The sequence below is a fragment of the Polyergus mexicanus genome, unplaced genomic scaffold (assembly GCF_030449975.1).
Source record: "Polyergus mexicanus isolate NDT 795.1 unplaced genomic scaffold, iyPolMexi1.0 SCAF_3, whole genome shotgun sequence".
Classification (NCBI taxonomy): domain Eukaryota; kingdom Metazoa; phylum Arthropoda; class Insecta; order Hymenoptera; family Formicidae; genus Polyergus; species Polyergus mexicanus.
Genome location: NW_027223323.1, coordinates 2,753,741 through 2,777,767, shown reverse-complemented (window position 1 = coordinate 2,777,767; position 24,027 = coordinate 2,753,741). Strand labels below are relative to the sequence as shown.

At 37.2% G+C, this 24,027-nt stretch overlaps 2 protein-coding genes across 7 annotated transcripts in view; one reads left to right on the top strand and one right to left on the bottom strand.

Moving 5' to 3' along the window:
* The first annotated feature begins 202 nt into the window (after positions 1-202).
* LOC138944893 (uncharacterized) lies at positions 203-6,384 on the top strand. Its single transcript, XM_070315959.1, has 15 exons — positions 203-327; positions 453-657; positions 746-929; positions 1,302-1,453; positions 1,588-1,662; positions 1,743-2,808; positions 3,107-3,242; positions 3,741-3,886; positions 4,526-4,652; positions 4,747-4,858; positions 5,200-5,261; positions 5,344-5,457; positions 5,791-5,937; positions 6,039-6,125; positions 6,186-6,384. The coding sequence occupies exons 1-15, from the start codon at positions 203-205 to the stop codon at positions 6,364-6,366; spliced, it is 2,919 nt and encodes a 972-aa protein (XP_070172060.1). The 3' UTR covers positions 6,367-6,384.
* The window catches only part of Dyl (transmembrane protein dusky-like), a 42,169-nt gene continuing 24,332 nt past the window's right edge, over positions 6,191-24,027 (bottom strand). For 3 of the 6 annotated variants that reach the window (XM_070292856.1, XM_070292854.1, XM_070292857.1), the window contains 5 exons: positions 21,056-21,137; positions 10,260-11,035; positions 9,687-10,004; positions 8,700-9,021; positions 6,191-8,405 (listed from right to left, as the gene is read on the bottom strand). In XM_070292856.1, coding sequence (XP_070148957.1) covers positions 7,995-8,405; positions 8,700-9,021; positions 9,687-10,004; positions 10,260-11,035; positions 21,056-21,124 — 1,896 coding nt within the window. In that variant the 5' untranslated portion in view covers positions 21,125-21,137 and the 3' untranslated portion in view covers positions 6,191-7,994. Of the gene's footprint in view, positions 8,406-8,699; positions 9,022-9,686; positions 10,005-10,259; positions 11,036-21,055; positions 21,138-21,911; positions 22,050-22,237; positions 22,680-24,027 lie in introns of those variants that run through there. The other 3 variants (XM_070292859.1, XM_070292858.1, XM_070292853.1) reach the window with 3 other exon arrangements.

The following is a 24,027-nucleotide window of genomic DNA, read 5'->3' as shown; positions in this document are numbered from 1 at the left end:
ATACTAAGATACTTAATCATCCTATTATTCATTCGCTATCATATTTAATTACTTTATTTCCATTCATCATATAAAACATTTCTATTAAACATTTCTATTAAACCTTTTTTTACAAATAACTTTTTATTTAAACTATCAGTTTGTTAAAAAATATATTTAATTCAAATTATTGATACTAAAAGATATACCAAGTGTAACAAATATGCACGAGAAGCATCAAACATCGATTAAATCAAATTGGATGAATGAATATCAATCAACAATCATGAGTCTGGATTGTTTCCTAAGGATATATAGTATATTGAATAATTTTGTGGAATTTCTTGAGTAAGTAAATTTTTCTTTATCTATTTTTATTATTTTATAATTATTTTACACAATATTTTGTTTTTCTTTATATCATGCGTCAATCGATTTAAAAAATAGTGTGGTCATGATAAGTATCGTTTCAGATTTCGTGGATTTAATTATTGTCTTGTTCATTACAAAAAATTACCATTGAAAGGAGCACTAGAAATATCGAGTAAAATGATGGTATCGAACATTCATGAGAATCTGTTTAAACAAGTGATGGAATGGCCAGGTTTATTTGCAAATGCTTTTTATAATACACATTGTTCTAAATTGACGGATATATCAAAAGATATTGCAAACGAAGCAAGTATAATAAATGAAAAATTATTAACAATTAGTTCAAATAAACATGTCTGTTATTTGATACACAATTGTGTACAAATTTTTTCAGATCGAAGCTACGATAAAGCATCTCACAAAATCGACAATAAAAAATTATTCGACACAGATGGGATCTATCTTGTTTGCGTTAGCTAATTTATCGTGTATCCCTGCATCCAAAAGACTTCAAATCTTGTCTGTTTTATTAAAAGAAACAGCCGAAAGGATGACATGCTGCGAAGAAATCGCTAAAGGTATTATTCAAAACAGAAACAGAAATATCCAGAAAGGATATCGTAAAATCTATATGTATATGTATGAGTACGTGGGTGTATGTAAACCGTTTATAGCAAAAATTTATTTTATCGAAGATATAAATGTCTATATAATATAATTTTTAATTTTTAATTTTAAACTTATTAAATTTAAGTTTTATACATGTGTAATGACTTGCAATGGATGATAGCAAAAATAAAGCTGTTATATAAATATTTTTGTCTCTTATTTTAAATAATTAAACAGTTATCTCTTTATTTATTTTTATTGCTACGCTCGCTAATTTACAAGAGGCAGCGTTTTTTTTCACGATATTTCTCGTATTGTATAAAATTTTTATAATATTGCAGAACTGCCGGCGCATATTCAGACAAAAACTCTCTTGAATCTCGCAAGTAATTTTATTCGCGAATGGGGAGAAAAACTATGTAAAACGCGATCCCATTTTAAAATGTGCAAATTTTGCGACAGCATTATCAACGATGAGACTCGGCAATACGTGGTATAAAATACAAGTTATTAACATAATACTTTAATAGAATATTTAATAGAATATTTAAGAGGATATCATCCTCTTTGTAAGAGATTTATTTTCGCAGGAATATTTTTTTCACTTGCATATAAAAATTATTTTAGAAGAATCTTTGTTGCGGCGAAGCAGAACATTTCAATCGATTATTGAAGGAATGGCTCTCGCTATACGTGTCACATGTAATCTTTATTTCACACTTAATTATATTTATATTTATGCTACAAACAGATTCATTTATCATTGTCTTATCCTTTTGTAGAATACATCAAAATTAAAATCTGCCGATTCTACCAAAGTCGAATACAAAATGGATTATTCCCACGAGAATACTTTGCAGAAAAATGATTTTACAAGAATTGATAACATCAATAATGCAGGATTACAATTAATTATCCCTACTATCGAAAATGGCATAGCGACACTCGAGAATCATTACAAGATTCACATTGGCTCTCAATCGAAGATATATCCGAATACTTCGACAAAGTTACATGACAAACGTCAAGATATCGTTTTAAATACTTCAGGAGAAGTCGATCCGAGAAAAGCTGATCATCTCATTCAATCGGCCATCGAAATGGGTCACGGTACCGGAATCGCCAACGATCGATCGGAAGCAAATGGCAATCCTTCACCTCAGCGCGAAAAAACAAGAGTGTTGGCAGGTGAAGCACGTAGCGAGGACCATACAAAAAATACCGATATAGAAACGGGAAGAATACGCGGAAGACGTGAGAATAATCCGTATCAGCGCAGACTCGGCGAGGTCGAAGATAAGGACCGACAAGATCGCCGCTTCACTCAACGTGACATGCAAGAAGAAGCAAACAGATCGTGGATTGCGGCTGGAGAAACACGAAAAGATGGAGATACGAAGAACGGGAATACGATAGAAGAGAGCAGCGGGAATCCCGATAAGAATCCTTATCATCGCAGAGAAGAACGCGAGACGCGATTGTTGGATAACGGAATGAAGAAGATCGGCCGATTGGATCGAGTCGAGGAGAAGAGCATTTCGATAGAGACATCGAGGGCAACCAAAAGACCCGAGGTAAAGCAGGATGGAAATGATCGCAATCGACACGAAAACGAGGAAAACCCAACTACTCATCGAGATAGAAAGGCAGAAGGGAAGGAAAGAACGATGCTCCTAAATAAGAATAAGGAGCCTGGGAGTAAGAAAGCGACGGTTTCGCTTGACGATGCGAAAGAGAGTCCCTTTGCCGTTAGTGAAGAGGGAAAACTTCTTACAAATGATGAACAACGCAAAGCAGCGTCAACTGAAAAAAGATACGATCTCGAGGAGGCGAGAAAATGGAGAGTGTGTAATGGTAAGTGTCCACAAACATTTTTATAAAATACACTGCACAGATTACGAAAAACTAATAACATTTTTTTAATTTCATGTAAAAGTTGTATTTCGCGTGATTTAATGTGCAATATGTCATTAGGATAAAAAATGCGGATAGAGAATACCTTATTAAAGTTAAATGAAATCATTTCTATAACACTGTGCTTCTCTCGTACTATCGCACAAATCGCATTATCAATCGCGTGAAATGATGCGATGTGGTCGATTCTCGTTATCAGATTCCAGTTATGGGAGAAATATCTGTTTTGCAGATCCTTCAAATCCAATCGAGTACCAATTATCGAACGCGCACTTTGTGGAACTCGGTTGGACGCTGTTACCGATTACCAAAACCATGAGAAAAATCGTACAGTATGAAGCTAGACCGGCAAAGCCCAATCTAGATTGGTAAGTGATATTCATTATTTATAAAAAAAAATTATGTAAATGTAAAATATATATAAATAATATACTTTTTAAGTAATATTGAAAGCAATAAACAAGCTATTTGTAGTATAGTATTATTTGCATACTATAAAATATTGAAAATTACTAAAACTAATATCATAAGATTTTATATAAATAATATAATAATATTTTAAAATTAATATATTAGAAACACAGATTAAAGACGACGAGTGCGATATTGTAGCTAATCAGATAAATTAGTAGTACTAATATTGAATTAAAGCAATTAGAAAGTAAACGGACTATACAATGATTAAATTACAGCCAACTTCAGCAAAAAATCTCGTGGCTAAATTACTAACAAGTAAATAATTAGGCCGACGAATAAAGTTAATGAGACACGCAAAGCAAGCATGTTCTTTAACGGTTTTACAATTTAAATTATATGATATTGCGTGATTAATCACTGAATAATTAAATAATTTATTTGTATATTAGGTTCAAAAAATACAAGCACAAAGATATGGAATATTATAAAGATGGGCTGACGCCATTTTTGAAATTCCATCCCGATGGTTCCGGCGAGTTATTTTATCCCAACGGCGTATTAGCTATTAGAGTTTACAAACCAAAAAACCGAAAATGTAATTGAGTTATTTACATAGTGCGACTTATACAGAGTATTCCACTATTATCTGTTCTATAAATTGGTTCCTCCATAAATTATTTGACAGATTTCAGCATCAGCTGTTTAAAAAAATAATGGAACGAATAAAGTTAAATAATAATTATATTGATTTAATTTAATTTGATTAATTGCGTAATAAAATTAAATATTAAATTATATTTCTATTAAATAATTAGAATAAAAACCATAAAACTCAAATTATATTATATTATTAAAATAATTTTTGATTTATATGCTCTATATAAATATTTATATCGTGAATTGTGTGTCATATATTTTTTCTTTTGTTATCCATCTAATCAATATTCTGGTAATTCTGAAATACTCTGTTTATATGGTATATATACACAATTTATACAATATAACACAGCAATACTTCGAATTTATCGTCATCCATCGAAAAATTAAGTATAAATATCGAAAAAAATAGTGATAGTAAAATTGTTAAATATTTTTCCGAAATTGCATCGACAATTGGATTAATCAATTTTCGATTGGCGACGATATCATGTTAGTAAGTATCACTCGTTCTATTATACTAAGAAAATCGGCCTTCGGGGACGGGCTTAAAAAAATCGCTGCTATCGATTTCAAGACGATATGTATACTGTGTTCACGCCAGGAGGCAAAGACGCATTGGGGATCGAAAGAGGGTCTCAGCTCTTGGCGATATTCGACACTATGGGATACGGTGTGATTTTCGACGTGGACGGCGCGGCGAGGTTCGTTCGAAAAAAGAATTTACAAAGAATGTTTAATTACTGTCGCGAGAGCCTCTGTCGCTCGACCGATTCACCATTCTAATTACTTCCATAGGCTATCCTACAACCAGATCGGAGGAATTTTTACGGACAATCTCGCGGGCCTGCCCCTCATTTGGATTTGGAATGCCAAGCCGAGAGAGTCGATACTCGAGACTGTATATACGGTAGGTGTGAACGCATTTATCAGAGTTTTTCCCATTTTTCTCGCGTATAGATTCTCGATCAATCATGAATAAGCGAACGGAAGTAAAACTTTTCATCTTCTTTAACTTTTCCATCGGATTACGGATTACGGATTGAAAATATGCGAAAACAGCCTTTATATATACGTTGTTCCAAGTCTTGTAAACAAAGTAACTTGAATTTATCCAAACGATTTAAAAAGTCTTTTATAAGAAGAATAACGCGCAAAGTGAGTGTCGTCAATCTTTTATGCAAGAAAAATGCTTTTATCGATATATTGTATAAAATGAACGAAATAGATTTTTTTCTTTGAAAATTGCAGGAAAGACCGACCGATTGGTTGCAAATGGAATTTTTCTCAGCTACAAATAAATCGGCGAAAAGGTAAGTCGATGCTTTATATACATATGTAGAACAGAAATATTTATGCACGAGACATTGTGGTTACGTTTGGTTGACTCCACAGTTCCGGAAATGTTAAGACACTGGTATCACCGTCTAGCTCGAGAAATAAGGAAAAGAAGGTCGTCGAAATACAGAAACCTGTTGTCGAGAAACAACAAGAAGAGGTCGGAAACAAGTATGTCAAGCAAAAAAGTAGAGCAAATTCTATTCGAACAAAGCATTCTGATTACGCGATATGCTACCTTCTTGGAGATAAATTACAGCAGTACTTTATTAAAAGAGCGCATCATTTAATTATTATCCTACACAAAATAAATATACATATGAAGAAATTATGAAAATTTTTATATAAATTGTGCAAAAATTCTATTAATTGTAATTACAAAATATATATTCGTAATCTATTGATGTGTTTCCAATGTAATAGTAATAAAAGTAAAAACAAAAAAAATATATATACATATACCATTTTGTAAATACAATTAATAAATAATCAATGTACTTCTAGATCGACCGACAATCAAGATTTTTCCAAAGAGGACATCTGTCCTCACATGAAAGTAATTTGCATGAAATTGAATGAATTTCTTAGCCTGCGAATCATCGATCGAAAAAACATAAGTTTACGATTTTCTGCTGGAAATAAAAATATCAGGTATTACGATTATTTTAAACAAAATATCCTTTTTTTCGCGAAAATGATCGTTTTTGTATTTTGCAATTTTCCTTGCTAATTATCTCGATTTTATTTTGCAGGATAGAATTGGGGACAGTTATGAATTTTAATAAAGAAAAAGCATCTCGTATGATAGAAGCAAGCGATTGGAAAAGTGATATGCTAAGGTAGCTATAAGCTAATAACATAATGCAAATTCCGAAACTGTCATAAAAATTATGTTGCAGATGTCGATTTGAGGAAAATTTGTCCAAAACATTGGAATCGGATAGCAGTCTGTACGATTTAGCTAAGGAGTATCGAAAAGTAAAAAGACTCGCGAAGCAGCGTAAAGTTATGATTGCTAAATACAAACCTTTTTCCATGATCAACCGTGCCTTCACTCGATCGTGTAAAGTGAGGAACTAGAAATTTTAAGCTACGCAGTTGAAGAAATGCATTCCATAAATATAGAAATTTTTCTCAAAAACGTTGTGTTTCAATGTAATATAAAGGATATATAAAAAATAATTCAAGGACAAGAGAGGGGGATGCATTTATATAAATAAAAATGTTCATGTAATTAAAATAATTTTCAAACAATTAATTGTTATCGTAACGGATGTTCGTGAATACATTTCTCGCGCTGGTAATAATAACGCATACAACGCACACTTATTTCATGTATGATGTCATACGTCTCACCTATACATGTCAGTATGTACGAACGTTTGTGTTGTATATGTATGTATATGTATACGTGTGTGTGTGTGTGTGTGCTTAAACACATACGTAAAACATATTCCCAATTCCCGGGAATATTCCTAGACGGATAACTTAAATACTAAACGAAGTAGGAAGATCGTATAATTTTGATCAATAAATTAGGTTAGATCGATCCGGGTGTAGAGTTAAAAAAGGAATATAAAGAGAAATATAGAAAAATAATAAATAGAGTTCTCGTTGAGTTGAAGCGGCTCAGTGAGCGTTCCACGATCGAATAGTCGATTCTTCGCTCTGAATTAAACTTTTAAAAGACAGGCATTGCGTTTGGACGACTTTCTGCGAGCCAATTTCGAGACAAACATGTTTACCGGGAGCGTTCGCTGAACCGTTCGAGACCGCGAAGACGCGAAATGGTATCGTCGACGTCGACGTATGACGTCGAGCGTCGCGACGCGCGCGTCTCTCCGCGAGAATCGCCGTCGCGGAGTGTGATAAAACGCGACGAGATACGATAAGAACGATGAAGAGAAACGCATTCGTTGAAGCATACGATGCGTGTATAAATAATAGCGTGTACGCACGGTGAATCGGAGAAGAGACGCGAGACAAGCGGGTCCTGAAGGGCCATCTGACTACTCGCGCGACTTATTTACAATGCCCTCCTAAAGACTACTCTGGCGATTGCGAATGATCTCTCGCTTCCTGATACCGAGGACGGACCGTTGCCGACGTGTGAAAATTACGTTGATTACTACCGTGCTGCGATGATCACGAAGCATCATCAGAGATCGATTCGCGATATTTATTATCACTGCGGCGCGCGTTCCATCGATCGCGAAAATGTTCGATAGGAAAAAAAGTGATTCCGTTCGCGAACGATCGGTGGAACGCGCGTCAGTGTAATTTCTTTCTCATTTACCTTCCTCTCATTCCGTTTTTCCATTTCTTCATTAAGTTTGCTCGTGCTTTCGGACTTTTTATTTACATGCTACTCAAAGATCCGCCTCGTACGATCGCACTCACGCTTTCTCGATTGATGGCGATCTAGTCGTTCTGTTTCTCTTGATTCGACGAGGGCGATTGACGCAACTAGACTAGACACGAAACTACCATGATGAAAGAGGAGAGAGAAGAGAAATGCGATTTTGCAACTTTTGCAACAAGGAGCATCTTCGACGTGTCACGAAGTTTCGGATGAAATAGTGTCGCGATACAATTCCGAAATATTGCCGGTCGTTCGAGGTGGACGATCCTCTAAATGGGAGATTCCGTCGTCGTCCTCCTCTCCTGCGGCGAGTCCTTTTTTGATTCCGCGCACCGTATATGCTGTTTCAATTAGCGACCTTGACAAACTCGGGATTCGGGACGCTGCAGTTCTCCGCCACGTATGCCGGATGTACGAAGCCGTTACCACCTATCGCGGCATTCTTACGATCCACAGCGCGCACCCTGACAAAGAGGAAGGCCGCCACTAGGGAGGCAACCACGACCACTAGTAGCAGCATCACCAGACCGCCCACGAAACCAGGCAGACTCATGCAAATCGTTTCCGGATCGGCGGACGCGCTGGCGTTCTGTATCACTACGGTGGTGTCGTTGCTGGAATTCGTCGTGCCCAGCGCAAAATTAACATCACCTGGCGCGACCACTTGAATGACTCTCGAGGTATTCACGTCCGTCATCTCCTGCGCCGCTCGTTTGTACACGTGGGTGGAGAACAGGGTCACCGTGTGATAGACATTCTGAAAATCGAGAATAACCGTTGTAATGCCAAAGAATTCGCGTCGTAGTAGGATATCAAACGGTACCATAGAACGCGTCATTGATAATGTATTTCGTGATGAGCGTACAATGTGGGCAAATTGGAAGAGGATACTTTACGACTGTCCTTTACGTTAATAAGTCGAGTCTATGCAACTATTGAAAAAATTTAAAGCTTTGCTTTATAAATTTTTACTTTGATCTCGCATTCATTGTTTCTATATGTATATATTAGTAGAAAATAAATTCAGAAAAAAAGAAAAAAAAACACTTACGCTATCGTCGTCTTCTAACTCGTGCGGCTCGTCGTGCCTTCGCTTCCTGGCGCCTCTGAGCTCGGCCGGGAAACCTTCGACCGACCTCGGTCGACCTCCGAGGATGGCTAGGTTACCTTCAAGCTCCTCCGTACCAGCGGTACCCTTTCGCTTCACAGTCTGGTACGCCGCCGGATGGCCGGGTAGAGGAGGTGGAGGGAGATGAATATTATCCTGGGGACTCTGGGGTGAGCTGCTCGCCGTAGCGTCGCCCGGCGTAGAGCTGGGTGAAGAGGACGAGGTCTGCGCCTGCGGTGCCGGAACCACATCTGGATTCGGTTCGCTGCGCGCAGAAATTAATTTATTACGATATTGTTTCGCAACGATTTCTTCTCATATATTCCCGCTAAAAAATAATTCTTTAATTCGAATAATTTATTTATTCATCTAATTATAATAAATGTATATTAACGTTATGACGTTTATATATGTTAAACATTTTATTCCTCGATTTACTCTTATTTTAAAAAAAGTATTGCTTGTTATAGCGATAAAAGTTTGCAAGATATACTGCAATTTTAATCTAATATTAAATTTCTATATATTTATCAGTATATGCTATTATATCTTGCATCGTAAAATGCGTGCAAATAAATTATTTAAAAAAATAGTTTATAAAAGTATGCATAAAAATTATAGAAAAAATTCGCGAAATAATCTGAAAAAATATTATCGATTTTTTTTTAATATGTATTGATATAATCATATTTTAATTTTTTATATAATTATTTTAATTATTTAATTATTAAATATTATATATGCATCTATATCTCTAAATAAAATAAATATTCTCCATAGAGATTATAATATTTTAGTAAGAGGGAGGGAATTACTAGATCCTTGACGTGATCTAGCAGATTTCCTTTTTGCGCGAGTCGATGAATCTCGATGATCTCAATGGACATTTCGTAGAAAAGCTTTCTTTAAAAAGAAATTATGCTTTCTCACCTGTACGCTCCAGCCGGTCCGCTGGGATGTCGCGGATCCGGATAAGCCGGTGGCACGCCGTATTCGGGCACAGGCGGAGCACCGTATTCCGAAGAAAGACCTTGCGAGACCGGTGCGCCATATTCGTGAGTAATGCCGGCGACAGGTGCGCCGTACTCGAGACCAGGATGTCCACACTTAGGCTCGGGGCAATTGTACCGGCAAACTTGAATCACGCATTGGAAGTGGACGTTCATGCTGTCAGGGAACTTGAAGGCCTGGAAGTAGGCGAAGCTAACAACGGACGCGCTCGGGCCAAAGTTCTTGATCTTCTGGAACCTACAGAAGAAACAGCCTCGTTACTCTTCTTGGACTTTCTCGCTTGGAAATCACATGAATTTTCTTTAACTCACATATATATTATATGCAAAAAGAGAATTATTTTATATACAATACATTTCTTATATTATTATTTATTTTATATTTTGACGTTATTATAATGTATCGTTCAATATCATATATTTTATATTATAATATCATGAATGATAAAGCAATCGTTAGCAATATTAAATTACATACGACACTCAGGCTCACCTGGACATGATCTTCGGCCTGACGACGCAACCGTACTGATCGACCAGCTGAATCGGCGCTCTCTTGCCATCATGGGCGACGCAATTTCTCACCAACATGTCAAACTTATTCTCGTCGTCCTTAATGGCCAACACCATCGTCATGGTCTGGCCAATCTTCACGATGCCGGACACTTCGCTGGCCCACGGACCCTTGCCGACCTGTATCTGCATCCAACACTGCAGGTTGTCGCCGAGAAAGTTGGCTGTGACGGCGTGCAGCATGTCAACCTGGAACGGCCGGAAGGTGACCGCCTTTTCGTAGAAGTCGTACCAGGTACAACGCAGCTTCCTCGCTTGATCCCACACTTCCTGCACGTACGGATCGTATTGCACGATGATCGTGTTTTCCACGTAGCTGCCGGACGGCGTCGGGGCACCGTAAGCCGCGACGTTGTGATTCGCCGACGAGCTCATACCGCACGAGTTGAGGAAGATCTCGAAGGTCGCACTCAGGTGGCCGGTGCCGGGTTTGAGGTGCACGCAATGCGGATCCGAATAGAAGCCCTTGCTGAAGATCATACCGTAGAACGGCCGATCGAACTCGATATTCACCCGCATATGCGTCTTTTCGCATTGCACCTGGAGATGCTTGATCTGCGGGGTGTCGGGCGACGCCAGCGGCCAATTCTCCTCGTGGACCGCCGGCGGGCCGTATTGAGCCGGGGCCCCATAGACTGATCTGTGTTCCAGTGGTAGCGCGCTGCTGTCGACCAACGGTGCTTCACTCCGTACGCCCTGATAACAAGAATAACGCGTCTAGAAACAGCGATCGAGAAAAAGAAATTGTTTATCGTGTCAATCAAGATTCGTAAGATTCATTTATGCAAGAATAGATATAAGAATTCTACTTAAAGAGCGATAGATGTAAATGTAGACGGTAAAACTACATATGAAAATTAAGATGTAGTAACGATGCGATTAATCGTGAAAATTGCGGCGCATTTATTCTTCCGAGATACAAATGTAATCGTTTGAACAAAACTTTTTTCAATCTGCTCATCAAGTACACAAATAGAGTAAAGCAAACATGGTACAATTGTGTCGCAACTTTGAAGATTGTTCAGTTGCGTTGCAACAATTCCGAGGAACGCGTGCCCTTTTCAAGATCCTGCACGTACGCGTTTCAAAAGCGTTCTGCGGTTGTTATAACGGAAGATTCAACTAAAAAGTTTCGACAGAATCGCATTAAATGTGACGAAAAGCAACGATTCGCCGTCTTTCTCCACTCTTCTCTTTCTCCCTCGACGAAAGCTCTCGCAAGCTACGGTCTTTCTGGTATTACAATGAATGACAAGTCCCTTCCTCTCGTCATCACACTCTTCATTCCCTATGGCACGTTACGGAAGCGAGGTTGTATTAGGAATTCCATGAATATTTTTGGCCGTTGCAATACAATTCACGTGAAATTCCATAGAATCGTGGAAAGAAAGCACTATTTGACCTCTCTGATCCTACATCTTTAAAGTTCGTTACTGAGGACGAGAAAATCTTTTACTCTTCGCTGTACATTTCTTTTCTTGCTCTTTCTTGTACGAACTTAACTTTTAGAACAAATAAAAGTATGTGCGCAAATAAATTCTAATGAAATTATACGATACTCTCATCCTTAAGAAATCAATTTTATCTCATTAACCAGAGATTTTAAATCATAATAATATAAGTATTATGCAATTGAGAAAACTATTATTTTTTTTTAATATTAATCTTCTAATCACAATAACATGCTACAGTCGATGTACAAATCTTTGTATCGCGAATGGAATGGTGTCAAGACTTTTGTGCCATCAGATATCGTATGTTAATGCTCGAGAATATGCTGACAAAAAATGTGACCTGTTGAAAACGTGTGTACTGTTAGCGAAAGGAGGAGCATTCGTCGAGAGCAATCGAATGCGGACTTATGTTCGGCCGGCTCCCTCGGGCAATTTTGTATTCCGATTTGGCTCAGAGTTGCAGAAACGTAATTATACCTGCGTATTGAAACAACGTCTTCACTTCCGCCAAGGGAGATCGTACTAAACCCGATTTTATTCGTAACAGCATATCTATCGCATTCTCTTATGCTCTCTCTCTCTCTCTTTCTCTCTCTTTCCCCAATTTGACAGGCAACTTTAAACACATATATATACCTGTAGTTATATCTATAGTTTTCAATTTAATTCCACGACGTGAATCTCGCATACTCACGTCAATGACTGAAAATAAACATATAATTAATATACCGATCCAAGGATAGCGATCGTAAATATAGTCTCAGATATATTTGCGTGCTAAAGTATCACGTTTCACTGTGTATAAAAAAAAATTAAGTGGCGCGCGGAAAAAACAATATATATATATATATATATATATATATATATATATATATATATAGTGTATATTTAGAGATATGTATATAAAACTAAATCGTCTCGTGTGCCAATTGCAACAGTTTTCATTAATTCGTTCGTGTTTATACATGCGTAATCGTAAACTAGACCGCATGAATCTCAATAGCGTATAATTGGTATAGTTGTTTAGACAACGTAACATTAAATTGTATCTATAATTATTTTATCAAATATGCACTTTTTAAATATAAATCATAAGCTGCGAAAAAGATTACTTTCGAAACGAGGAATTTTAAAGAACATTACAAGATTTAATTGTTCAGATTTAAAGGAATCGAAAAATCATAAAATTTCGAATCATAAAATTTTTTTAAACTTCCAATCCTATCTCGAGAGAGAAAAATTCTATTTTCTTCGTATTTTTTTATCTCTCTCGCTCGTTCCGATAACACGGTTATAACTTCCCGGAAAAACCGAAGCAATTATCTTCGCGCACTGTAATTTGGAAAACGTTGAGAGAGAAGTAAACAGGAGACCATCTTTTTATTTTAATCGCCGGCTGATATCAATCGTGAGAACCGGACAATAGGTTCACCGAGAAGATCGGCGGCATATCTATCCACTTTTTTATTCTATTTGCGTCTACAACCGATCCGATTTGGGGACTCTTTTCGGATAGAAAAATACTAGCTGATGCGATATTACGGTCCGCCACGATTATATGAAACTAAATAAATGCGACTGATATCTTTGCCGGTCTGTCGAATTTCCAACCCGAGTACGGTAACGTCAGTATATAGGTCAGAATGTAAAATCCGAGCTAATTAGTCCGTACAGTCTCTTCATGGATAATATATCCTCGCTTTCTATATTTTTATATCTAAAGTTATTACTTTTACTTTGTTAAACTTTTTATTCTACTTTTATTTTACGACTTCTTCCTCTATGTCATTCCGCTAATTTTCCTATGTACATAAATGGATTAGAGATACGATTACAACTCTTGCGCGAATGGTAAAACTTGAGACTCTTAAATCTAACATTTAACGAAAAATAACTTTCACGACGAATCGTTAACCTTAATATCGAATATAACTTTTACAAATTAACTCTAATAGAAACGTCATCATATTAAAGCTGACAACCTATTTAATAATTATGTAGCAATATAAAATTTAGTATAATATAAAAAATATACAATTTCATCTAATGTGAAATCATTTAGCTCGGTTAATTTATTAAAAAATTTAAAATAAATAAACAATCGACAATTTTTTTTTTCTTTCTTTCTTTAATTTATCTTCTTTTTAGGAAACATTATAACAAAGACGCATCGCAGACGAAGAACATGTCGTGATCACAGCAAAAAACAAGCTGATTTCACTTTTCCATTGTCATCCGCTGAGCAACGAATTGTTCGCGACTGGACAACGAACCTATGTATATACTTTCACTGAATCGCGTATGCAGAACAAGCATCTTAATTGCCGCGGATGCCGTTGGCGACGATTTCAAAGGTTCCGCTTTAATCGCGTGCAATTTTACACAATAGCATTATTGGCCGCGCTTTAATAGGTTGAGTGCTACGGACACCGGTGTCGGATATTTCGCGCTGACGGTATTTTTATCTCTCTCGTTTTATATGCATAGCAAGAAGTTCGCGAATATCAACTTTCGAAAGATGAGTATACGTATATATTGATTTGATATTGATTTTATGTGCGATTAATATTTGAAATTTACATCTTAATATTTTTCTTAATCTATTTAATTTAATATATATAGGATACTAAATACTTTAGCGTAACTGTAAGGATACAAAAAAAATCAAGATGACTATCGATTCGTCTCTATTCACGAGATAATATACACATGACAAATTTGACGACAAACGATTGAATTTCTCTCGTTTAGAAAGCATCGCGTTTCTGCGGGTCCACTCGACGCTTTCAATGTAACACAGCCCGCGCTATCAAAAATAAGATAACAAATTTTCACAGAGAGAAACTTTCGAATCGTAATACGAGCGATGTCTCTTCGGCTATATATGGTGGCGAAAAAGTAGGCCGGGTCAGTCAACGTAGACGGCGGTACCTACATGTCGCGTTGTACGTTTCGATAAGGCTATTATGCGAAACGTTCGACGTCGAAAAGTCGAAGCAGTCGCGAAAAAGATTCGTTGACTCACGTTTCGCAAGATGATACATCACCGCGCGAGTTCGTTCGATCACGTAACGTGTATATCGATTGTACATTTTTAAAACAAGCTCTGGTTTTATCCTAAGCGTTAATTAATCAATTTTCATTAAGCGGAAAAATGTTACTGCAAAAATTAATATATAAAAAATTATATTACATATTAATAACTGACATATTACATATGTATAAGTACAGATATAAATATATAATATGTGTATGTATCGAGAATGTGGAACTGGAACAACCACTAAGCTTTGGAAATAGAAGATCGAATTATATTTATATGAAACGTTTATCTTTTTATACAAGCGCTAAAATAAAAGACATCGATCGTTCTAGTTTAAGGTGACGACGATATCCAAGTATTACCATAACAGAACTAGTGAAATTAACAAGTACACTATAAAAATCATTCATTGCATTAACGTAAAATTTACTTTTACCCAAGGAAATTGTACGAAATAGTAAGAATCAGGCCAAGATCATTATTAAATTGAAAACAATAATGTTTCGCCGAGACTTAATGCTCTTTATCCGATCCATTTTTATAATAACGGTACTTTACGAATGAAAAGTCCAAGTAGAGTGGAATAAATTGCATTCAAACGCTCAGTAGATCTAATCTACGGATTAGCCGCTTTAGCGGGGGAGAGAGAGAGAGAGGGGGGGGGGACTTAAATCGTCCGCGTTTTTTTTTTTTCGAGGTATCGCGAGCGCGGGAAAATGATGCGCGATCTAATTAAGTACACGACGATTAATGCCTTAACGCATAAGCGTACACAAAAGCGCGTGTGAACCAGGCTGAGAACCGCGACGGGCGTGCACTTTCGCGGAATAAAACTCGTCGGCCGGGATTTTAATTAAAGAGGGACACCGACTTGTGTGTGTCGGTGGATAGAGCAGAAATAGGTGCGATACTACGAAACGGCATCGAATGCGCAAACGTCACGGCGAATTCGGCGGAGGCGCGGCGGTGGCCGAGTAATCGCGCGCGGCGACTCCCGCTAACTTTTATCCGCGGTAATCCTCGCAGCGTTCATTTGTGCGGCCCTCTCGCGTGTCAATGACCCTTTTCTCGTGATTAAAATTTCATTCCGCGGATGCTGATTAAATTTAATTCTACGACAACTCCTCGTGGATTATGAAACGGCGGTTGTAAAACGCCGCGGATTAGATTGTTGGAACTTTTGATGCGCCTTACCGTGACGAGAAAGTATCGCGATTAAAACAGTTATGAAAATCTCATTCGCGTGTAAGGGTGTGTACCTAGCTTCTGCACATATATGTATAAAAAGAGTAATAATTCTCTCCCGCGGAAAAACACATAGGCGATTATAATTCCTGATACGCGCGTGATTTCAAAGCGAAATTTTTCAACGATTAATATACGATATAATGCGAACATAGCATACTTTATTTTTAGCTTCTACTTTTTTAATCTATTGTACAATTAAAATTGCATTATTTCCTCGATGCCTTTCCTAGGATACGGATATCAGAAAATATTTCATATTAACGTTTGCTCTTTCCCTTCAAGCAAACAATAATAAATACAAGCTGAAATGTTTTAATAACAACATTTAAATTACTATAAACAGCAGGGATTTAAAATAAATTAATTCCGTCATGGAAAATTAGCCTGTTCTTGAATCAAAACCATAGTTTCACGATTTAAGTATCGTCATCAAATTATTTAGAAGGCTGTATTCAATCACTGCAATTCTTTGCGGTAACTGCCAATTATATATAAGATTGCAAAACAATAAAACATCAAAGCTGATAATAATATCAACAACAATGTTAAATGATAATACTTTAAGAAACTCAGTAAAAATATTATTTCTCTGTTATATTTATTATTATTATTGTTAGTTATAGCATCAGAAAAAAAATATATTTTGTAATCAAGTATATAGATATTGTAATATATATACGCATCTTCATAAAAATGTACATATCTATAAACCTAGATTTAACGATCTTTAGATCTGTGATACTAGAGATTCACTAAATTAATAATTTATTATTCTAAAAAATATAAAGTTGTTATTACAATTAACTTTTACTATATATATATATATATATATAATATCATCTGTAACACACACATCTTTGCAAAATAAAGATGACAATATCCGTGCGTGAATATAATTTTTCTGTTTAGAAAAAAAAAATGATACCATTATCTTCTCAAACGCACTTATTTTAAGAGAAAAATTTTCTCTTATTTTTCATTAAGAGCGAATAAAATAGAATTAAAATTAACAGTTTCGAGTAAGGCGGTATCTCGTGATTACACGATCGTCATCGACGGTTGAAACACAACATGGGAAGGGCCGATAACGATATCGAATTACAGGATCGCTAAACTAACTGCCGGAACGAGTGCAGCATGAGACTCGGTCATCCGCAAGATTGCACGTTGTTAAGAATCGCAAATACACAGGGATGGTTTCATTCCCATTCATTACCAAGTTGTCAATGGCGGTCTGATACTACGGTTAAGAGAACTTTCAATACTGAATCACGTATCTTCGGGTTTAAAAAACGAAACGATCAGTTCCGTCTGTTATATCTCTGCTCCTCTAGTATTTTCAGTCATACTTTGGTCTCTGTGCTTTTTTCACGTTATATATTTTTGTCGCATGTAAATGACATAAGCTGTAATATCAAAAATAAATGGAAATCAGGAATAATGAATTTCTGCGTTTCTACTTGTCATCTCTTAACAAAACGACGTGATCGCAATCGCATGCTAATTTCTTATTAACATCGCATATTAATGTCGATCTAATGCAGCACTTATTTTAGATTGCTTCTTCCTCCCGTGTTGCGTGTGATATCAGAGAAAATAATGACTGAAAAACGCGCGCGAGTATCAAAGGTATTGCAACTTCAAAAGATTATGCACGGACTATAGTCGAGATGAATTAGTGAGATGCATTAGTTTCGTGTTCTACGGTTAAACCGCAGCCCTCTTCTCTATCTCTACAACCCCGTCCCAATATGACGGCACCTTTGAAGATTTTTCTAATCTCGTCGAAACTATGAAGAGGGTTCGCGCGCTACCTGACTCAACGCGGTAAGCAAAGTCACTCTCTCATTCGTGACTAATGGAATCGGCTATGCGTATTAAGGAAAATTTTATTTAATGTTTCCTTTTGGTAATAAATTTCCTAAAAGCTTTTCATTAGTTTTGTATCATAGGGCGTTCAATTTTTTTATTAGAAAAAACATTTTAGAACGCGCGTTTATGCATTTTTCAGATTTACTTTGTTCGAATAAGGGATTTTGATAAACAGACAGTAGACCTTATTAAAATCCGTAAATTTAACGTTAAATTAAATATGCTCGATTCAAACGACGTGAACTCTCAAATCAGAATATTCACAAAAGATCCCTCGAACATTTTTGTCCACGAGCTTTCCCAAGGAAGTTAACCATCGATTGTTTGATACAAATGGTATAAAGTTATGCGTCGTGCTATATTACTCGTAATAAAGAAAGGGAAGGGAAAAAATAGAGATCCCGGCAAGAGGAGCGAGACACGATTGAGCAAAAAAAAAAAAAAAAGCGTGAGAGAAACAGATGAGAAGACGAAAATGGTAGTCGGTGAACGATGAAGAGAAAGAGGGAAAGAAATGAAGACAGTGGGAAACACAGACGAAGAAAGAGCAGCGTCTAGAGAGTATAGTTGAAAGAGAGGACATCGCGTCCGGCGCAGTGACCTACTATCTTCGGTTCGACGGCTCGACTATGTAGACAGCCCGATGTTGTTAGAGTGCGTAAAGCATATACACGCGACAGAGATACACTAATGCAGATATATACGTGTACACGGTATAGATGGTACCGGCCGTGTATTTCCTCCTACTTTGTCCTTCGTCGTCGCCTGATGACTGCATTCGGCGTTATTACATTTGCGTGTCACGCTGTCACGCTGCGTGTGCGAAAGGAAACATGTAGAATGTAGATTATCACACGCATATCTTTGCCTCGACGCGACCGTTTTGTACTCCTCTCTTCGATAAATCTCAAAATATATCGGGGATAATTACAAATTGGACGCATCGTATGTGCGCCAGTTTCTCGCAAACGCGAGTCCTATTTGGTTCTCTCACCGTGTTTTCTCTCATCAATTATTAAACGCGTTAAATCTCGCTATGCTCGACATTTTTCTTATGTTTCCCGCTATATTGCCAAGAACGATGTTACATAAATAATACTAGCGAGGGAAAAGGAGCTCACAAGAGAGCTCCGTAAACTGCGAAATAAGAAAACTAATTTTCTTCGATAGTCACCCTTTCAAAAATACAATGTATGTCATAATATAAAATTTCGCCAGCTATTCTTTATTCATTCATTATTTTTGCAAGAGCAAAAGCTATAGTGCAGCTCTGCAAAAGAATTATCACAATCGATCAAAACTATGTTATCGAAGTTAACGCGTCCTCTGCAATCGATTTTTAATTCAGGAACAGTGCGATGCACCAGATAAACCTCGATAAAATGAAAACCGCATTGAAAAAACTTATTCACGAATAAAAAAAAAATGTCATGGAAAAAATGTACCGAGAAAAAGAAAAAAAATATTTGATTGTATAATCTCCTCAAAACCCTTATCCCTCCTCCATTCAAGAAAAAAAGAAAAAAAATGCATGTATCATTTTGTGTGTTTGCAATACTTTTCAATAAACACGGTAACAAAAATATATATATATATATATATATATAATATAACACAGATGCACCAGATAATCGCACTGTCGTTGGTGAGAATTTTCTACGTACGATTGATTCAGTTCCCACGCGGAAGAGTCAATTCCCACGTGGAGTTGAGAACAAACGATCATCATTGACGCTGACTTGTACGCGCGTCCCCGCCAGCCATATCCGTATTTACCGATTATCCGACGCGGTTGCAGGCCGCTTCATTCAGACTTTTGCTTCGGAAAGCCGCGGTTATATATGTGGCACAGGTAGCGCTCGCGGCTACGGATGATTCTTCTTAAGCATTAACTTAACGTCGTGTTGATTCTCGGCCAACGGGCACGTACACACGGCGCATAGCGATCTCAGGGAGACATTAAGCATTAATGAAGTATCACTTTTCGCCAGATGATTTTTTTCTTAACGATTGCATCAGTTTTTTCTTTTAACATTTTGACGACCGTCTCTTTCCATCGAATGTGTCCCCGAATTTCATCAAATATTTGCATCTTTGCGTGGGACGATATCTTTCAATGCGAAGATAATGAAGTGGATTCAAAGATTTGAAAATATTCGTACAGCAGAGACATCCAGATAATGTTTTTGATAAAAAAAAAAGACAACGCGTTACGAATTCAATAAATATTTCACCAATTCAATAAATATTTCAATAAATATTTCGATATCTTAGAAAAAGTCGATTATATATATATATATCATCCAGAAGATAAATGCAAGGATTATTCGTACTGTCAGCAAATCCATGTACGATATTCATATTAATAAAATACTCTGATAAACACAACAGATTTAATTCAATATTCAGAGAATAGACATATGAAAAATACCGACGAAATGCGAATGTTATAATTAAATATTTCTGGATCGCTCTAATAATTCCATTTCTAAACATATATAATTTACGATACGTCACGCGAAGGTACACACCACATAGGTGCAAAAATAACTTGAACAGCGACACATAACGGTTATACCGTATTAACGGCCTGTCTGTCACTTTAAAGGAGGAGCGAGAGAATGCGCGCTAGTCGCGAATAATATAATCTTCCGTTGTTCAACTGAGAAATTATTGCGCAGTGAAATTACACTGTCGATCGTCGTTGGCATGCGGATTTGCTATGATGCGTTATGAACGGATGCGTAGTATCGCGACGCGCACGCACGAGGGAATGCAGTAATCAGTAATCGACCTCCGGCGGAATTAGAAGATTGGCAATGCGTTTGGCATGGATGATTTATTCGGCTCATTTGCGCGAGATTAACGCGCGAAACGTCAGCATTAGAATCCACTATATACTCGAATCTATTCATCTCACGCACAGAAAAGCAAAGGATAACTTATAATCGCTAAGTATTTGAAAGTTTATTGGAAAAAGAACTGCACATTTATTAAAACGATTTTGCTGGATTTACGTCCAACTTGATGCAATTAGTACGCAAGAATGCGTGTTGATTCTATGATTAATTTTTTGAGAAAATAATGTGCTTTACTCACGGCCAATAATAAGGGCAGCAATAGGATAAAAGCTATCTTCCGTACATTCCGCCACGTCCTCTCCATCATGTGCGTGTCCTCTCTGTAATAAAAAGAAAAATTTGAAAAAATTAATTACATCGTTATAAGTGTCTATCGATATAAAGGGGATAAGATTTCAAACAATCTTCGATCGTATCAATCATATAAATTTACAATAATACAATTTTATTTGTTAAAATGACTCGATAACATGTATGTAAAATTGATAATAAAATAATTAAATAAAATCTTAATAATTATACAATTATAAATAAAATCTTAATAAATTTGTTTAAATTTACGATATAATTGGGTTTAAATATATAATTAAACAAAATTATATTGAATTTAAACAAAGAATTCAAAGTATGCAGGAAAAACGATACAGTCGAAAGATAACCGTCGATCGTTGCCAATCGAACGCGCAAGAGTGACATATTTACTTGTCAACGGCTGCACGCGTAACGTTACGCATTTAACCTTTAACCCACATCTCTCAGAACACGGAACTTGCGATTAGAAACGTCCCCAAAATCTATTTAATCTTGAAAATCGTAACGTTCTATGTTTTATAACTTTTCTAAAAATGTAAGAAAAAAAAAATTATTGTACGTCGTGCGTACACGTGCATCGCGAATCGTACGCGTTTTGTAAAATTTACAAAATACGATCACAGTCAGCAATATTGAAAAGCAATTTAACGTTCATCATGCTCGTCTGTTTATCGAAATCAAAATTAAGATCTGTGAATGCTCGTAGACAGATTTATGACATTAACGACGTCGACGATTCAATACGACAAATGCATCTCTCGTGAGTAAACGAAAGCACGCACGATTACGAATGTTCTTCGGAATGAGGAACGCGTCCGGAACGAAAGAAGAACAATTGATCGATGCACCTCGTTGCGTATCCTTCCGGTTCCTGAGAGCCTCGTTCGACGGAAGAAACGCGCGATCGCTTGAACAATCCCCCCGTGAAAGCCACCTGCTCTTTCCCTTTAACGAACCCACGAATGCACCGACCGCAACGGGAAGGCTCCAATAACTCGCGTCAGTTGGTCCTCATTAGGCCCGTTATGCGCTTTTTCCTTTTCCCTCAATTCTCTTTTTTCTCTTCCTTTCTTTTTTTATTTTTATTTTTTTTTTTTTATTTTTTTACCGTCGTGCTCTCGTGCCCGATCGCGGGGATTCGACGGGCCCAGAGGTGGTTTTCCTGGTCGACGGGGACCGACTGAAGATACGAGCCACACTAGTCTCGGCCACCAGCCACGTCCCAGTGACCTACTGAAGATCTCGATCGCGCTCGTCCATCGCCCCTCTCGTCTTCCACCTTACGTGCGACGTCAGGCCCAAACAGGCCCATCGTCGACGGCGATGCCCCTACCACGCATTCAATCGTTCCTGTTCTTTTTTTCGCGCGTGTTCCTTCTCTCGTTCTCTTTTTCTCTCTTCCAAAAGTAGTAGGGGTCTTACAGCACAGGTGAAAGACACGCGCTGGACGAGATATCTCGTCACACGTCGAGCACGCGAATAAAGTTTTCATTGAAAAAAGATTTTCAATGGAAAGGTTAAAATTAAAGATACCGTAATGAGAAAGTGACGTAAGTAATGTTCACTGTAACATATATATATATATATTGTATAATGTTTCCATTCGCATTCTCGTGATAACAATTCAGTAGCAATGCGTATGTTACTTTCGTATATATGGTAGAGTAAAATTGAAATGTGCAAGCAACGAAACGAGAATTACACGTGAAATTTTGAAGCGCCTGCGTCACGAGGAGACGCAAATTTATTCGATGCAAACAATAGCTGCGACGACGGAGCTATCGATTTTTGGCGTCACTATAAGTCGAAAATTTTTTTTATCGCATCGATCAGTTTCCCGATGGAGAACGAGACAATGGGATGCGAGCCATCCGTCATACGGTCGTCGCAACGAAGAGAGAACAAATCTTCGGAGCGACGGAGAGAAAAAGACAAGGATATGGATGCTCGACTCGTGACTCGAATAACACGGGATCGCGATGCGATGGAAATCAGAAGCGACATTGGCACGCCCAACTGGCTCCAATTTCAAAAAATCGCACCAAGGACGTCGCAGAAATCGTTGAAACGAGGAATCGTTTCTCCGCTTGAGAATTGAGTCACGATATACGGACTCTGCTGATCTCTCCTAAGTCCAATTTCGCGAATTGTCGTTTCGTACAGCGTCATATAACCCGGCGTCGGGAGTAAAGAGCTGCGCGAGCAAAGCACGAGATTTCACGATACTCACGTGGAATACGGAAACACTCGCGCTGAATTTATCATGATTTTTCGGACAAACAGATTGTATACTTCGTAAGACGTACTAATTATCTCGATTACTATGCATTCAATCTCTGATATTGCCTTCGTTTAAACACGTATAATAATGTCGTTTCATAATTGAACGAAGTAGGGACTCGATAAAAATGATCAATCATTCATCGAATGTGCGCTCGTCTTAGCCGTTACGCGTTTCGCACTTTCCTTTTCATTTCTCGAAATCTTTGCGGTCTGCATATGCTTGCATTTGCGTAATGCCACGACCGATAAGACGAAACTCGAAAGCTAACCGACAACAGTGAGCTGACCTGGATTTCCCACCCGCATGGTGCTAACTCGTCCATCCGGAAATGGCTTACGGTAATCGGCCCACGTCGAGGGATAACGATAAACGGTAGATAATACGCGAAAGTGCGAGTGAACGTTCTCTTTCGTAATCTTTTTCGACGTTTACATTATTCGAGTACGACGCGAACCTATTCCCGATAAACAGATTTTCTTGTATAGAATTAGATTTCGTACCCGCATTTATGAATATTTTAAATTCTGCTTAAATCTTAAATATTGGAATTTTATAAAATACTGAACAAATCATAATTTGCTGGATACTTTGACAAACTGAAAAGATATTCCTAT